We start from the raw sequence: 18,405 nt of genomic DNA on the forward strand, positions 1-18,405 counted from the left end.
GTGAGGAGGCAGCCACACTGCAGAGCATCGCTGAGCCCAGCCTGCCTCGTGTGTGCTGGCCACACAAACCTGATAAAGCACTTTAGTTTGAGACCCTGGTTCATGCTTTTGAAGGTTACAGTCATATATCAGACTTGCGAATCTGATGGATGTGCTGGCCATAATTGCCAGAAAAACCACACTGAGAATTGCAGAGTTTTGTGAGTGCAGAATCAGGAAGCCCTGCTCAAGGCCTTCTCCATGTGGTCTCTCTGATCCCTGGGATTTTCCAGCAGTTGCCCCTTCCCGAGGGGAGAGCTTGGTCCTTAGGCCCCCGCTGCTGCTTCTAAGTCATTGTTTCTTGGATCACGGTGTAGCACTTCCGTAAAAAGCCATGGTTAGTTATACTTGTGTCAGCTCCTGCTTTACCACACTTTTGCATCATGGTGTTGTCCTGTCCTACCCTGGCCCCTAACATTATTGGGTTTTTCAGCACCCACATCAGAGTATTTGGTTGCCTTTACATGTTGGTAGTGCCTCAGATACCCAAAAACCATTGCTTTTGGTAAGCTTGTTTTCTCAGCCTCTGATCCAGAAAGAAATTAGGTTAGAACCATTACAAATGCAAGATTAATATCTCAATGAGTTTGGGAAGTTTACTCCACTTACTTATACTTTTTTTTAAGATTTATTTATTTTTTATTACAAAGTCAGATATGCAGAGAGGAGGAGAGACAGAAAGGAAGATCTTTCATCCATCCGATGATTCACTCCCCAAGTGAGTGCAGCGGCTGGTACTGCACTGATCTGAAGCCGGGAACCAGGAATCTCTTCCGGGTCTCCCATGCGGGTGCAGGGTCCCAAAGCTTTGGGCCGTCCTCGACTGCCTTCCCGGGCCACAAGCAGGGAGCTGGATGGGAAGTGGAGCTGCCGGGATTAGAACCGGCGCCCATATGGGATCCCGGCGCAATCAAGGCGAGGACTTTAGCTGCTAGGCATGCTGCCGGACCCCATTTACTTATACTTTAAATAAGTAGCATGTGGTGACTGCGCTAAGGCCCAACCCAGTAATGGAGTGATTATCAGTTAAGGGACATGATGACTTAGATGCTTTCAACTCTTATCCATATGTAATCTGGAAAAATAATTTGTTTTTTTTTTTCAAGGATTTACTTATTTTTATTTGAAAGGTAGATTTACAGAGAGGAGAAAGAATAAAGAAAGAGAATCTTTCATCTGTTGCTTTACTCCCCAAATGGCTGCAATGGCCAGAGCTGAGCCATTCTGAAGCAGGAACTTCCTCTGGGTCTGTCACGTGGGTGCCTGGCCTGAGGACCTGAGCCATCCTCTGCTGCTTTCCCAGGCTGGAAGCAGAGAGCCGGAAAGAAGCAGTGCAGCAGACACAAACCAGCGTGTGTGGGATGCCAGCACTTGCAGGTGGAGAGTCAGCTTGTTGAGCCACTGGGTTGGCACCTAGAAAAATAATTTCAATCAAAACCTCAACTCACCTACTTCAATGGGAAAGTTGCTCATAAGTTGCTTCTTCATCATTGATACTGGATATGCTAGGGCAGTGAGCTCTGCAGGGCCTTCAGGAAGTTGATGTTTCTTCTGGGAGAGAAGTTCTGCGACTATCAGAAGTTTACCTCTGTTGTCCCAGGAGAATTGACATTAAGGCCACTAACCTGTTTCTTCAGTTGCTGTTGCTGCCTCCTGGTACTCCCCAGCCTGAGTCTCTAGATTGAACTTTTGTGAAGCAGCCAGTGGTAGCACAAGAGAAACCGTGGCTGAGTAGATCGGCCGGGTTCAGCGGCAGTGCTTCCAACTCTAGTTTAGCCTGCCATTAGGTGCCCCTTCTAATGGTGTTGTGGCCTCAGAGTACTGATGCTCTTTTAGATTATGCTATCTTTGGGATTTTAATGTTAATAAGTTCTTAGTTAATATCACAGGTGTTACTTTTCAGCATGTAATTTATCACACTCTTGGGTATCGTGCCAGAGTTCTTTCCTTTTAGCAGATACTCATTTACCTGGTAAGAATGTGAGCCCAGTTCAGCAGTACTGCTTCTCAACTATATTAATACTGTAAGCAGTCTTCTTAGAATGCAATAGGGAAGGTAGAGCTGGATACAAATCAGAATGTAAATTTCCTAATTTTTATATTTAATCAAAAATAATTTTTTTTTTGCAGGTCACAAATGGAACGTTAGATGTAAAGAAAATCATGAAGTCCTGGACCCTGCAGAAAGGATTTCCTTTGGTAACTGTTCAAAGGAAAGGGAAGGAAATTTTTGTAAAACAGGAGAGATTCTTTTTAAATATGAATCCTGAAACTCAGCCTTCAGATACAAGGTGCATGTCTGTTTCTTTCCACACTATGTTTTTCACATCTTGGGTTACTTTGTTTTTGTTTTTTGGTTTTTTTTCCCTAAGGTTTACTTATTTAATTTGAAGGGCAGAGTTGGAAAGATCTTCCATGTACTAGTTCACTCCCTAAATGGTCTTCATGGCTGGAACTGGACCAGGCCCAAACCAAGCCAGGAGCTTCTTCTAGGACCCATATAGGTACAGAGGCCAAGGTCCTCCTTTTTCTTCCCAGACAAATTAGGAGGGAGTCGAATTGGAAATAGAGCAGTCAAGAAGTGAAGTGGTACCCATTTCAGATTGCTGGCACCACAGGCTGTGGCTTTACCCACTACACCACAGTCCACCATGGCTATGGTATTTTTAAACGTATTCTAGTCATAAATCCTTATGAGTCTTAGTAAGATGACCTCTTTCTGGAAATGCATTAAAATTTTCACTTTTTTGCCAAAAAACTAAAAATACATCGTATGTAACAAACAAAAAAAAGGAGTAATCCTCCAATATTTTCTTTACAGCTACCTGTGGCATATTCCACTAACCTATGTTACTGATGGAAGAAACTGCTCAGAATACCAGTTTGTGTCATTACTGGACAAAGCATCAGGTTTGACCATAATTAGTTCTTTTCTCTTCAGAAACTGGAACTGGCAGAATGGCACCATTCTCACCAAAGAACAGATAAGAGTTTGCACTTACCATTATACTCTTGAAATGGTTTTATGAATTACTTGTTTAAGATGCAACTACAGTAAAATTGTTTCCATGTCGTGCACAAAAGTGACCTTTACCTCCTATGAAGAAAAGTTCAAAAAGTTGCAGAGAATGTGCTGACAGTCTTGATTAAAAAAAAAAAATAGCCAATGATATATTTATATGTTCTGGATACGCATTTCAAATTACAAAGTAATCTGCATCTCCTTATAATGTGCATTAGCAGAAAGTTAGATCTGATGCAGAGCAGCCAGCCCTGGAGCTGGCACTGTAATAACAGCATTAGGCATCCCTGGCAGCAGCTAACCCCACCTACATCGTGATGTACACTCCCAGGGATTTTCTTCTTGGGAGAAAACTCTAAACTTCAAGAGTAGTAAGTGGTCCCTGCACAGGAAATCTCTGACTCAAGAGAGAACAGGTAACCTGATCTCTTTATATCCTATAGCACAGGCTGACCACAGCTGGAACATTTGAAAGGAAAACGTGAAACCTCCTGATAGCATGTTAGCTTTTGCTGACGTTAGAAACAACTGGATAGGAAGAAATGTGCTTGTATCTCTTTATTATTTAACTCAGCCTGCAAGTGAGCTTTTAAGATTCATACCCCCTGTGCTAGCTCATACTTTTCAGTCTTCAGCTTCTCTGTCTTAGTTTTTACCTGGCATTCTGTGTTCCCACCACGCAGAGGTTTTTGGAGCAGCTCAGACATGCCAGGCTGTCGCTGTTCTCCGAGCCTTTGTGGGCTGTTTGCTCTCCCTGTGGCATTCCGCAGCCTTCCCACGCTCCTGATCTTTCTCTTCTTCGTTCTTCAGATCTTAGCTCAGTCAGTGCTCACCCCAGAAAGCCTTTCTTTAACCTAAGGCAGGCTACATGCCCCACTTAGGTTTTAATATATGTAAGTCATGCTTCATTATACAGCAATTCTCATAGCATAGTATGGGGGTGTGTGTTAATGTCCATCCCATTGATGGTAAGGATCCTGTCTTCGTGAATGACTTTTGTAACTTAGCACTCAGTAAGCACACAAAGATTTATTGAATGAGTAAAAGTTAGTCTGTGATGAAATGACTCAATTTAAAGTATCACTATAAAAAATTCTAGGGGAAGCTCACTCAAAAGTCTAATAAAATTACATCATTTCCCCTTTATTTGAAGAGATCCTTAGTAAAAGGGAGCATACCAAATGCACTATAATCTAATTGTTTTAATCTGGAGCTGGAACTGGACCAATGTGTATGATAAAAGCAGTGTCCTTCTCAGCTGGTTTATGTCTCTTGCTGTTGCTGTGGCTGCTGTTTGCATTCCTGTCAGTTCAGGTCTGAGGCACCCATGGTGAAAATGTTCTGTCCTTGCAAAAATGGTGAACTCGGGGCACAGTTGAGTTTTCTTGGTTTCCAAAGCATCAATGAAAATTACTCTTAATTACATTCTCGTTTTTTTCTGTTTCTCAGAAGAAATAGAATAAAGAGGCTGCCTTCAACCGCTTTGTACCATGTGACTCTAGTATAGAATATTAGTCACTTTGGTGACTGTTGAATCTGTGCCACATTTCCATGGATTCTAATTCCAGAGTTGCTGCGTTAGTGCAGTCATATATAGAAGTTACACTGAATCAGGGCACTTGTGACTTTTCCACATATACATGAAATTTGAGTAATTAGTGTTGATTATGCATAAGAAGAGCTGAACTGGTTCTTTTTCTGAGCTACGTAATTGAGAAAATTATACTAAAAAATATTTCCCTTTTGCCTTTCTTCTTCTCTCCCTCTCTTTCTCTTAGCCACATCTTGCTCAGACCTAAGCTCTTTAACTTCAAGTATATTTGTATAAGATCTAACTTGAAATACTCATGTTTCAGAAAGGATTTCATTTTCATTGTGTACTTTCATTCGAAAGTAAGAGATGCCATTGGAAGGAGAGGCAGTGGAGTAGAGAGAAGGATGGGCGTGTAATCATATTATGCATTGTGTGTCACATTCTGCCCTTGCCCTTTTTTTTTCCTATGCAAATAAAGGAGAGAGGACTATTAGAAACGGAAATACTTTTGAACAGTGGAGAAGGCACATGTGTGTTTCTGGTTCTTGGGAGCAAACTGGACAGGAAGTTCTGTAACTTTGTAGTGAAAACATGTTTTTTTGTTGAGCTGTCATAATGTTTCTTTGTAAAACAGTAGTTGGTTTTCATAGCTCATTGATAAATGTTTTTTTTAAATCGCCATTGGATTACTTCATCTGGGCATCTGCCATTTAAGGTCAGAGTTGCTCACTTTTTTACTGCTCAGTGACTGAAAATTTAACCGTTAATCTGTTAATGATTGTAATAAATTAAAAACATATGGAGTTAACCTCATCTACATTTGAGCTACAGGATAGAATTACCTCCCTTGTGTACAAAGCTATTTTTTTATACCTGTGGTTTTAATGTCCTCTTTTCTCCGTCATCTGAAGACATGAAAGAGACTAGGATTTTGATTCTTTAGGTGATAGTTCTTCTTGGTCTTGAGGCTTTGACTGCACTGCTTCATGTTCTGTCGTCCTGATGACAGTAACAATTCAAGTTTGCTCCCAGCTGCATTCCTCCTCTCCACCATCTGCGCTTGGCTGGCCTTGCAGCTTAGTAAGTTGCTGCTCAGCCAAGATCTCTGTTCTTCAGCATCTTTCTTTGCATCCATCTGGTGGAACCACTGCTGTACCTTTCATTCCCATTCTCTCTCTCTCTCTCTCTCTCTCTCTCTCTCTCTCTCTCTCTCTAAGAGAAAGGCGTTGGGGGTCCCAGCAGTCCTTTTTTGAAAATCTCTGTAGGAGATTGTGTTTACTGACCTAAACAGTGTTGACGTTTTGATTTTTAATTAACCGATGATTAAGTGAATTGCATTAGTAATAGGTTTGTTGAAAATCACTGCAACAGCTACTGTTGCCATGACAGCTGTTCCTTAATACTGCTTGTTGCCCTGGAGAAGGGAAAAAACCTGTTTATCTAATTCATCTTTTCCATCTAGTACTATGCCAGCAGCATATCAGAAAATAGTGGGGAATTTTTAGTAATAAAGGCTATACTAGCATGTCTGATTAGGACATGATCAGGTGTCTTTTTTCATCTTCACTTTCGCAGAGCCTGACAGCTAAGATACCCACATCCTATGATGGGGTACCTAGGCTTGATTCCCAGTTCTAGCTTCCCGCTACTGCAGATCCTGGGAGGCACCAAGTGATGTCCCAAATAGTTGTGTCCTTGCCACCCTTGTGAAACACCTGGGTTGAGTGTGCTGTTCTCAGCTACAGCACAGAACAATCGTAGCTAGTGCAGACATTTGGGGAGTGAGTGAATGAATGGGCAAGCGCATATGCATGATTTCTCTCCATCTCCTTCTACCCCCTCTCTAAACAACTTTTTCAGTATCAGTATAATTGTAATGAAGATACTAAAGAGAGGTGACATGGTAGTATAGCAGGCTAAGCTACCAGTTGCCAACAGGCTGGTTCAAGTCCTGGTTGCTCTGCTTCTGATTCAGATTCCTATTAATGAGCCTAGATACGCAATCGAAGATGGCTCAGGTACTTGGGTCCATATCACAGACATGGGAGGTTAGGTGGAGTTCCAGACTTCTGATTTATATACCAAAATGTTATCACTCACATCGGGGCTTAAATTACTTACTTTTCTTTGTCTTAAAGATATATTTATTTAATAGACAGGGTTATATAGAGTGAGAGGGAGAGACAGAGCAAGACCTCCATTCATTGGTTCACTCCCTAGCTGGCCATAGTAGCCAGAAGCCTATTCCAGGTCTCCTGTGTGGGTGCAGACGCCCAGGCACTTGGGCCATCTTTTGCTGCTTTCTGAGGCAGACTAAATTAAAAGTGAGCAGCTGTGAATTGAACTGCTACACGTGTGGATTGCTGTCCTTGCAGGCTTTGCCACAATGCCACAATCCTGGATGCTAGATTGTTTTTCTTATCTCTATTATCACTTGTAACTAAGAGTGTTTTTATAAGTTTTAATTTTTGAATATGAGGGGATTATATTATAGATATCTGAAAAATTTATTTACATTTTATTTGAAACTGTTTACTGTGGCATAGTCATTTTTTTTTCTTATTTAGTCATTATATCAACATAGTAAATTCCTGGTGCTTCTCGTCCAAAAACCAGTCATCCTCCTGATGTATAGAAGTTTCCCCTGTTGCATTAGACCCATGGCCTTACTCTCAGCTTCAAAGGACTCTCCTTGGTTAGCAATTTTAAGGATTTAAAAATTCACCAATGTGTCTTGGCTCCTTGTTCTTTCTGTTTTAGTTGAAACAAATCTGTAGAAAGCCCTAGGAGTTCTTTCAGCATTTGTTTCTGCCACGGTTGGGGCCTGCTCAGTGTTTGGTCTGCTATATTAACTCAGTTATTTCTTAGCTTTGCCTCAATCTTAAACTTTCCCTTTGTTTATTTTGTGACCTTTGAATTATATGTGAGTTTTCTAAGAGGGTTTGTTTGTGCTACCCACTTTGCCTTCTCTCTGCTCTCCTGCAGTCATAATGACCTCAGGAGTCAGTTCCATATGTGCACAGCAAGTACAATGTCTCTTTTTGTCCCTTTGTGTCCCTACTACACTGTATGCTTTCTTTTGCTCCCAAGATTGGTTGATTCATATGAACATTCAAGTGATAGAGACAGGAGAGAGATTCAGTCCTGCTGGTTCATTCCCAAAGGGCCACAGCAGCCAAGTCTGGGTCAGGTGGAAACAAGTGCCTAGAACTCCGTCTGGGTCTCCCACATGGATGGTGGGGACCCAAGTATTTGGGCCATTTTCTGCTGCTTTTCCAGGCACATTAACAGGGAGCTGAATTCAGAGTAGAGTAGCTGGGACCTTAATCGTACTATGATAAGGTTCCAGCATTGCAAAGTGGAAGCTTAATGTGCTATGCCACACCAGCTCCTATTTGGCTGACACCTGTGTGTTCTACAGTATTTTAGAGTAACTTGAATCGCATTTCTTCCAAGAAACCTCCCTTTACCTTTCCTAGGAAGTGAAGTGTTTTTCTGTCTACTGCCACTGAATGTCCTGTTTTGTTTTCTCAGAAGTGACACTTCCATGCCATCATACTTGACTGGTTACATTAGACCCTAAAATCAGTCAATTAAGAGGCCTTTTTTTTTTTACAGTTTATTTATTTATTTATTTATTTATTTATTTGAAAGGCAGAGTTACGTGCAGAGAGAGGCAGAGAAAGAGAGTGAGGTATTTCATCTGCTGGTTCATCCACATATGGCCACAATAACTAAGACTGGGCCAGACCAAAACCAGAAGCCAAGAGCTCCTTCCTGGTCTTTCTTGTGGGTGCAGGGGTCTAAGCACTTGAGCCATCTTCTGCTTTTCCAAGACACATGAGCAGGAAGCTTGATCGAAAGTGGGGCAACCAGGATTTAAATTCACGTCCACATGGGATGCTGGCGCTGCAGGTGTCAGCTTAACCACAGTGCCAGTCCCAGAAGCACAGGCATTTCTACCCTGACCTGATCAGCAGTGCCCAGCCTAGAGTGATGCCCAGGAAATAACTAACTGGTCAATGAAAGAGTGATGACCTTTGTTAGCACAAAAAGAATTGTATGGGAATACAGGCTGTTGGATTTTTAGGAGAATGATTATAAAAACGTACCATACGAACCTTGAAGTTAATATTTTTCTTGCCCTATTGTCCATTAGATGTCTTCAATCTTACAGAAGAAGTGCACTGGGTCAAAGTCAATGCAAACATGACCGGCTATTACATCGTGCACTATGCAGACGACGACTGGGAAGCACTCATCAAGCAGTTGAAAGCAAATCCTTATGTTCTGAGTGACAAAGACCGAGCCAACCTCATCAACAACATTTTTGAACTCGCAGGGTAGAGTATGCTTTGTTTGGGGTAGTTTCTTTGCTGCAAAACACACATTTTGCTGAATAGAGTGGTATAGGCACTCAGACTTTGTTTTATTTCATGAAAAAATTCTTCACAATCAGGTGTTTATTTGTTGGTTTGTTTTTATCACACAGTCAGATATACAGAGAAAAGGAGACACAGAGAGGAAGATTTTCCATCCAGTGACTCACTCCCCAAGTGAATGCAACAGCCAGTGCTGTGCCGAACCAGAGCCAGGATCCAGGAATTTCCTCCAGGTCTCCCACACGGTGCAGGGTCCCAAGACTCTGGGGTCATCCTCAACTGCTTTCCCAAGCCACAAGCAGGGAGGTGGATGGGAAGTGGAGCTGCTGGAATTAGAACCGGCGCCCATATGAGATCCTGGCACATTCAAGGCGAGGACTTTAGCCGCAAGGCCACCATGCCGGGCCCCCAGTTAGGTTTAAGTGTGAAGCTTAGTACCTACTCTTGCTTTGATGGCCACCTCAGGTGTCCAAAGCCTTCTGAGCCACAGGCCACTTCCTGCTCTGTGGTTTCCATGGCCACGCGTGATGATGCCTTATGTAAAGATACACTCTAGGCAGGTGATTCCCAGCACAGATCAGTAACAAACCTAGAAATATCAAGAACACTCAAGTACTCTTTTCTGACCACCCTTGAACTCCTTCAATGAACACTTTCATGAAGTGACTTTTTAAATATAAAGATTCATTTTGGAGCCAGTATCATGGAGTAGTGGATCAAGTGGTCATCTGTGACACCAGTACCTCCCACGGGCAGCAGTTTGTGTCCTGGCCAGTCCACTGCTATTGCAGCTCCCTGTTAGCCTGCGGAGAATACTATGTGAACCTGTGCCCCCCACGTGGGAGACCGGGATGAAGCTCCAGGCTTCTGGCCTCTGCCAGGCTCAGCCCTAGCTGTGGTAGCACTTGGCAAGTGAAGCAGCAGGTGGAGACCTGTCTGTCTCTGTCTGTCCCTCTACACCTCTGACTTTCAAATAAGTAAATCTTTAAAATACTTATGTATTTATTTGAAAGAGTCACAGGCATGGCATGGTGAAAGCTTATAGTGAGATAGAGATCTTCCATCCCAAAGGCCTCAATAACTGGTCGAGGCTGTATCTAGGAGGTCAAAATTCCACCCTGGCCTCCAGAATGGGTGCCAGGGGCTCAAACATCTCACTGTTTTCCCAGGCACATTGGCAGGGAACTGGATCAGAAGCAGAGTAGCCGAGACCTGAACTGGCCTGCCAATAGGGAATGCTGCTATCCTAGCTAAACCACAACACCAACCTCTAAAATGACCTTCATAAATCATCTCAGCCATCACTGCTGTAAATTCTTTATAATTTTTCATTTTAAAAACATACTCTAAATCTGTAATTACCTCGCCCTGACAGGTTTGACTAATTCCTATGCAGCCAAATTATGAAAGGTTTTTTTTAATACTCCTTCTCTTCTAGTACATATAAGTAATTAATAAAATGAAACTAGTCATCTTTTTTCACCCAAGGCATTATAATTGTTTAACTGAATCAGTAGCAGTTTACATGTGGCTTACCGGATAAAAAAAAAAAATCAGCTCTTATTTCTTTCTCTTGAAACACATCTTTAACCTTCAGCCACTTGCAGTTCATCAGAAGCAGTAAGTGTGGGGTCTAATTTTAACATTGTGTTTAAATCCTGGTCTTCAAGGCTCACCATCCAGCCATAAAGTTTCTCTCAGCGTGGTGCATAGAACCCTTGTGTGAGTCTCTGCTTGTTTACTTTTCCATTCTTTACTCCTTTAGCCTAGGCAAGGTGCCTCTTCAGAGGGCGTTTGATTTGATTGATTATCTTGGAAATGAGAGCCACACTGCACCCATCACAGAAGCCCTGTTCCAGACAGACCTCATCTACAACCTCCTTGAGAAGCTGGGCCGCATGGATCTGGCCTCGAGACTGGTGGTAAGTCTGCCTTTCAGCCAGCTGCTTTTGTTCCTTGCCTTTGATATTTTTTACTCAGAGTTCCATTCAGCCAGGAATGGGCCAAGCAAGCAATCAATTAAAATTCTACTTACTTTATTTTCCTGTTTGTGGAAGCTCTTCTTTGAATCCAAATGTCATGATTTGTCATAAAGGATGAATAAAGCCTTGCTGTGGTGTGGTCTTATTTGATTATCTAAATATAGCTGCTGTCAAAATGAAGTCACAGGAAAACAGTTAGAAAACTGTTTTATTTGTATACAGGTAATGCTTAGAAAAGGCTGTTTGCAGCGGTCTCTGCATTAGTTTCCTAGTGATGACTAGAATGACTGAGAATGTTCTGTTTAGGAGTTTTTGCCAGTCCCTAGCTAACGCATGGTAGTCCTGGTGAATACCCATTTATCTGCAGAGCACTAAAAGGATCTTGATTTTGCAGACTTGTTTACTTTCTCTAAAGCCCCTGGCCTGACCTTAACTGTTGTCATTTTAGACACTTTAAACTGTTGACTGAATCTTTAAAAGCTTGGGGAGGGGTGATAAATTCTTTGTGTGTGTACAGTTTTCTGTCAGCATCTTCTACAACAGGGTTTACTATATAGGCCAGGATTCAGGAACCTGGACAGATGGCAGCTTTCAGATAAAGGAAGGAAGTTTGGAATCAGCAGTTAGGAAAAGAAAAAGAATTTCAGAAGTTTAGTGTCCCTCACTAGGAAGAGGAACGGGTTAGACTGGTTACTTTATCAGAGGGGCCTCATTTCTGCCATGGCTGTTGTCTTCACATGCAGTCAGTCTTCCGTGCTGAGCTCTCTCATCACATGTTGAGCTCCCAGCATGGGGCTGGGAGTGTGTAGGGCAGAGGGGCCAAATGGAGCTTGAATGCACCCTTCCCCCAAGCTTCTCGTCTGTCCCAACAGGAGGTGCCTGTTCCTACTGGTACACGTGGTTCTCAATTTAGATAATTTCTGAAATCTCCTCTAATGGTTTAAGATTTTTATAACTTTCTCAACTAGTAACTTTAATAAGCACCAATGCCTGGAATATGAGCTGGCCCTTGGTAACACTCAATAAATGTTGAGCAAATGAATAAGTGAAACATACCAGAACTAAATGCATTTCAGTGATTGTTACATTCTTCATACCATGCTTAGTGCTTAATGTGGATTCTCTTGCAAAACACAATGCCAAGGCTGATATTTCTGCCCTCATTGGGTAATTTCACCAGTCATTGCCTGGTGATAACAATAGCACTGAGACTGAGATCCAAACTTACATGAGTCTCATCCAAAGCCTCCCCTTTATGTTAGGTTAAGTATGTCTGTATCCCAGCAATGTCAGCGTTTCCAGCATACTTTTTGTTTAAAAAAAAAAAAAATTTAAAAGCCTGACGCAGTAGCCTAGTGGCTAAAGTCCTCACCTTGCAAGCACTGGGATCCCATATGGGAGCCAGCTCAAATTTCAATGGCCCTGCTTCCCATCCAGCTCCATGCTTGTGGCCTGGGAAAGCAGTCGGGTATGGTTCAAAGCCTTAGGGCCCTGCACCCAGGTGGGAAACTTAGAGGAAACTCCTGGCTCCTGGCTTGGATTGGCTCAGCTCCAGCCATTGCAACTGCCTGGGGAGTGAATCATTGGATGGAAGATTTTTCCTTTCTGTCTCTCCTTTTCTCTATGTATCTGACCTTCCAATAACAAAAAATAAATCAAAGCTTTATTTCTTAATACCACTTTTTTTTTTTAAGAACAGTTGCTGTTTGAGTCAACAAATAATCCTTTTTAATTCTTACTTGGTTTGGTTTTCCATTGTATTGAAAGATAGGGAGTAGTTTAACTTGTCATGCCACAGCACTAGTCTGTGAACTGGCTTTTGTCCCGAATTTTCATCCTAAATTTTTCCGTTGTCTTCGTATGCAGTACCCAAATATTCTTCAGAATATTCCATAGTTAACACCTATCACAGTTTAGCCAGTTTCCTATTTAGAAGTATTTAGGCTGTTTGAAACTGCTCACTTCCAAAACCCAAAGATAATGTGCTAGTAACTGCAGCCTTAGAGTCAGTTGCAAACGTACATGTTATTCGGATTTATCAGATTCATTCAGTATGTCTTTACGTAAAGATAGACTTGACAGGCAGAGCAGATGGGAGGAGACAGCTATCTTCCATGCGCTGGCTCACTCCCAGAATGGCCAGTGATCAGGCAGGATCAGGACAAAGCCGGAAGTCTGGAACTCACCTGGCCCAGCTCAGTGTTAAGTATCTGGGGAGTGAACCAGCATCTCTGTCGCTCCGTCTCTCCCTGTAACTATGATTTTCCAACAAATAAATAGATACTTAAAAAGAAACACCTAAACAAAGCAAATATATTGTATGTATTATATACACACAAAAATCAAGCCGATGTTAGTGTGTTAGGCACTGGGGAGTCTAGATGGATGATTTATGGAGACATGTTCACTTACAATTCTTACATCTTCTCTGTATACGTAAAGATTCTTTAAATTAAAAATTGAAATAAAAACATGGATTGCAAACAACTATTCTTAAAGTCCTCATTTTCTTGTTAATTTGGTCTGATTAGATTGTTTTACAATACCATACTTTAGTTAATGTGTTAGAAATATCTTTGATATTAAAATGCAGCAATATTAAACATTACCCACCTGTAAAGGAGGTGGATAGTTTTATCTCATTGTTTTTTATGGGCTTGCGGATTCCAGAAACACAGGTCAGAGAATTCCAGTTCCTTCCAACAATAGCTGTATGTATCCTGTTTGTTAGGACAGTAGCTTCTAGGTGAGTACACACAGGATAGAGTTTTACTGCTACACTGAAGTCATCCGTTCTTTCTAGTTACATCATTAACTCTGTATTGCCAGCTTTGTTATCGAATGGCTTTCTCGTAGCTGTGTGTTAGGTGTATATGGTTGATATTTAATTACTAATGTCTTTGCCCATTTTTCTTCCTCCTCATTAGGTAACTGTTGGGGAGGAAATGTAGTTGTCCTGGTTTTTCTGATTGTCCACTGTAATCCATATTGTCTTTCTAGAACAGAGTATTTAAATTGCTTCAAAGCCAGATCCAACAACAAACCTGGACCAATGAGGGGACGCCGTCTGTGCGGGAACTTCGGTCAGTCTTGCTGGAATTTGCTTGTGCCCATGACCTTGCGAACTGCAGCACTACAGCTGAGAAGCTGTTTGACAGTTGGCTGGCATCCAATGGAACTGAAAGGTAGTATCCTTCTGCTCAAATTTCCTTCCTCCTTTTACCTCCTGTCTTGTACTGCACCTCGATCTCCCCATCCTGAGTAAGAAATGTTAGAAAGCAGTGAATTTTATGCATGTGTGTTCTCAAACAAGACTTGACCACAGTGGTCAGGGATGGACCAGACTGAAGCCAGGAGGCTAGAACTCCAACGGAGTTTCCTACATGTATGTCGGGTCCTAGCACTCAGGCCGTCTTACTACTTTCCCACGTATGTTAGCAGGCAGCTGAATCAAAAGTGGAGTAGTCATGGCTCAAACAAGTACCTTGATGAGTTGTCAGCATTGCAGACGGCAGCTTAAAATGGTGCACCACAACACTGGCCTCTTTCTGTAAACTTATTGAAGCATCCTCATATAAGTAAAGTCATGCAGAATTTGTCTCCTTATGACATAGCCCACTATCTCCAAGTTTCATGCATGTTGTAGCATGTATCAAACTCATCTTCTTAAAAGCAGACACACATTCCATTTTGCAACATATACCTAGCAGCTCTCATTTTTGAAGGACTGCTATATTGTTTCCCATAGTGGCTGTACCATTTTACCTTCCCACCAGCTGTGCACTGCTCCAGTGCCTCCACATCTTCACCAACGCTAGTTTTCTGACCGTCTTGACAGCAGCCATTCTCAGAAGTGTGAGGTGACAAACCATGTTTGAGCTTAGGAATGAGACGTCCTAGGTTGAGTTGCCAGAGCTTTTAGTGTTCTCTCCAGGTTCCACACTGGGCGTTATGACCAGAGAGTCCAGGCTTCAGATGGGGAGGCAGGTGCAAGTGGCTCGGGTGGCCTTCTCACACCGTTCAGCTCTGAGATGTTGCTGAAGGCAGTAGAGTTGGTTCATCCCCTTTCCACCCTATGTCTCCTCCACAGGGACTGCTTGGGCTTTGCCCTAGACGCTAACTGTTCCAGGCTTTACCATAGCCTGTGAGTTGCTGGAGGACAGGGATCCCTCTTCTCTCTGTTCCCTCCTCCCCCAACCCTTCCACTCCCCAGCATCCCTGATCCCTTGTGAGCTCAGTGAACAATTACTGTCTTCAGTTGAACTGATGTCTAGGAAACCAGCTTATAGTCCTTCCTCTAGGAAACTAACCTTTGTCCTGACCCTAAATCATGCAGTGAAGACTCTTGTCGTTACTGCCCACCCTGGTGCTCAGCCACCACTAGTTTCCTTGTGCTCGGAATGTTTTCTTACTGGTCTCCCATTTTACCATCTCTCACACAGCCTACCTACTGATGTCATGACAACTGTGTTCAAAGTGGGAGCCAGAACGGACAAAGGGTGGACTTTCCTCTTAAGCAAGTATGTCTCTGTAGGCTCTGAAGCAGAGAAGAACAAAATCTTGGAGGCTCTTGCCAGCTCAGAGGATGTGCGGAAACTCTACTGGTAGGAAACCACTTGAGGGGTCTTACATGCAGCAGGGTGCAGAAGCATTGTGCTGTGGGGGCAGGAGCTCCCCACCTTTAAGGTCGCCTGTTCTCTCAGTGCCTGCACAGGACAGTGAGGCACTCATGGGTCGGGCTTCGCCTTGGGGACTGAGCCTTTACACATAGGCAGCTCATGCCCAGCCTGGAAGAGGCCGGCAGCTATCAGAAAATACAGCCTCGACTGGCTCCCTGTTCTTAAACCAGTCAGTGCTTTGTTCTTTTGGGCTGAGGCATCACCCTTTACAAAATATCATTCTGAAAATTTAGGTACTTTGGAGGAAAGGTAACAGAATATGTGTGGGCTCTGCTTTCAGTAGAATTTATGTGCCAGGCTTTTCCTTTTCAGTATCTCTCTAGAAAGGCCCAGAAGCAGGAGTTTCAAGAGAGAGAAAGGACAGTGAGATGGCCCTGGACAGGAACTCCAGGCAGTGGTGCTTGGAAGAGCTCTAAGCAACCAGGAGAAATACGAAAGTGTCTAGTGGGAAAGATGTGCAAGGTGAAGGCCACGGCCGAAAGGATAGTGGGGGACACCTGGTTCTCTGCCTCTATGGGCTGTTTTTGGTAATGAGTCTTGATGGTGTCTCAGAGATGTTCTCAGCACCTGTCAGTCCCACATTCTTCTAGACCCTGTGAGCAGCCTCTGACCTCTGCGAAAGGAGAGTCTGGGTCTGTAAGTTACACTGCGGGGAGAGGCCATTGTGGCAGTGCCGGTTAGCCACAACAGGAGGGCAGCTTCTTCATTTGCAAAATGGAGTTAGGTCATCAATGCCTGCTTCCTAGCATTGCCATGCCAAAGATTTAGAACATGGTCTAGTACAGTGCCAACTGGTAATATTAATAAACGCATGCACTTTAAAACAAATAATTTGAGAGGCAGAGCATGTCCATCTCCTGGGTCACTCCGCTTATGACTGCAACAGCTGGGGCTGGACCAGCACACAAAGGCTGGGACACAGTGCATGTCTGCCATGTGCATGCCAGGGAGCCAGCTACTTGACCATTCACTGCTGCCTGCCAGCATCTGTGCTGTCAGGGAATGTGTCAGGCGTGAGAGCCACACATGAAATCAGGTCCTGCCTTGGCCAGTGTCTGCCCTCCCAGAGCCGCTGCCTTACCCAGGAGGAGCCAGTTCTGAGATAGTATCTTCTTAGTCAGATCATGGAAACTGTTCCGATTTGTTGGCATGATAACTTAATATTCCTGCTCAAAGCTAATAAGATGTTTACCAGGGGAAAAAGAGTCTCCAGAATTATGATCAATTCATCAAGATTTATTTCTCAAATGTTTTTATGTCAAAAGCTGTTGTTTGATAACATATATGAACACCCGTCTTGTTGAAAAGCTTTGCTTTCATTTCCAAAGCTGGCAGATCTTCATTCTATAGATCAGTCTTAGCCTACCCAACACTTAATTTCCTTGAATTGCTCTAGAACTTTCATCAGGAAACAATAACAACTTAGGTTCAGTCATCACTCTGTGTGAACAAATGTTTAGGAGGCTCAATCTGTTTCGCTCTTCAGGTTAATGAAAACTAGCCTTGATGGAGATATCATCCGAACACAAAAGCTGTCATTTATCATCCGAACAGTGGGCCGGCATTTCCCTGGACACCTGTTGGCGTGGGATTTTGTCAAAGAGAACTGGAATAAGCTTGTACAGAAGTAAGTTTCTCAATGAATTACTCATTTCCCAGTGTTGTGTTGGTTCATAGGAGTTAGGATTTGCTGTGACAGATAGATACTTCTGTGACCGCTTAATTGAAACATCCCAAAATGCTCATGATTGTCAGCATAGTCCCATCACATGAGTCATGTGACGTTAGCATTCAGCTCAAGTCCTGATGGGCCTAGCCCTGGCTGCCTCCGAATGGCTCGGCTCAATGTGACCGCAGACCTTTCTGGAGGCACTGTTTAGGTGTGACTGTTGAAAACACTTCCTTGTTTCCAAGGCGTCGGTGAGCTCACACACACCCAGCTAGATGGCACGTGTTGGTTCTGGGCGTGTGATCTGATCTGTGAGACCTGGTGGAATGAGTAGTTTGTGTGGACATTCCGAATGCCCTTGCCTGTCTCCACCCCTCTTTCCTTGCCCTGCCTGCTAACCCCCTGGGCTGCAGGTCCCAGGAGTGGGCTCTGCCCTCTGGCAGTTCTGCCTGCCTGGAGCTGCCTCATTTCTCTTAACTTTTGTTTTTGCATTCTTCAGGTTCCATCTGGGCTCCTACACCATACAGAGCATTGTTGCAGGATCAACTCACCTGTTTTCAACCAAGGCCCATTTGTCTGAGGTGAGTGGTATAAAGTGCTTGGAGCCAGACTGGGTCACCATGTCCCCTAGGCTGCTTGGTTTGGGTGAGCTGGTGGCTTGCCATGGGAACCCCTGCACCTCCTCCGTCAGCACTGTAGTGTGAATGATTCTGCTGGGAAGGAAAATTCTGATCCTACTCCCAGCAATATAAATGACTAACGTGGGTGTAAGGCTGTTTTAAAGAATCTAATTCAAAGGTGAATTCATAGAGCCAAACCTAACTTCAGACTCTGTCTTATTTATTGTTACTTGGACAGATGTTTCCTGTTATTTATTTTATTTATTTGAAAGAAATACAGAAAAAGAATCTTCCATCTGATGGTTCATTCTCCAAGTACTGCAACAGGCAGGGCTGGGCCAAAGCATAACCAGGAGCCCAGATTGGCTCCCACGAGAGTGGCAGGAACCCATATGCTTGACTCGTCACTTGCCACATCCCAGGGTTCTCATTAGCAGGAAGCTAGAATGAAGCCAGAAATCGAATCCAGGCGCTTCGA

At 43.3% G+C, this 18,405-nt stretch overlaps 1 protein-coding gene across 2 annotated transcripts in view; it reads left to right on the top strand.

Annotated features, from left to right (window-relative positions):
- LOC121160340 (leucyl and cystinyl aminopeptidase) overlaps positions 1–18,405 on the top strand; it is an 80,723-nt gene that overhangs the window by 49,543 nt on the left and 12,775 nt on the right. For both annotated transcript variants that reach the window (XM_040986083.1, XM_040986082.1), the window contains exons 10-17: positions 2,170–2,330; positions 2,861–2,949; positions 8,755–8,938; positions 10,743–10,899; positions 13,960–14,144; positions 15,402–15,563; positions 17,125–17,265; positions 17,807–17,888. In XM_040986083.1, the coding sequence (XP_040842017.1) occupies positions 2,170–2,330; positions 2,861–2,949; positions 8,755–8,938; positions 10,743–10,899; positions 13,960–14,144; positions 15,402–15,563; positions 17,125–17,265; positions 17,807–17,888 (1,161 nt within the window). The remainder of the gene's footprint in view (positions 1–2,169; positions 2,331–2,860; positions 2,950–8,754; positions 8,939–10,742; positions 10,900–13,959; positions 14,145–15,401; positions 15,564–17,124; positions 17,266–17,806; positions 17,889–18,405) is intronic.

This window comes from Ochotona curzoniae, unplaced genomic scaffold, assembly GCF_017591425.1.
Source record: "Ochotona curzoniae isolate NIBS_2020 unplaced genomic scaffold, NIBS_Ocur_1.0 contig_4501, whole genome shotgun sequence".
NCBI lineage: Eukaryota > Metazoa > Chordata > Mammalia > Lagomorpha > Ochotonidae > Ochotona > Ochotona curzoniae.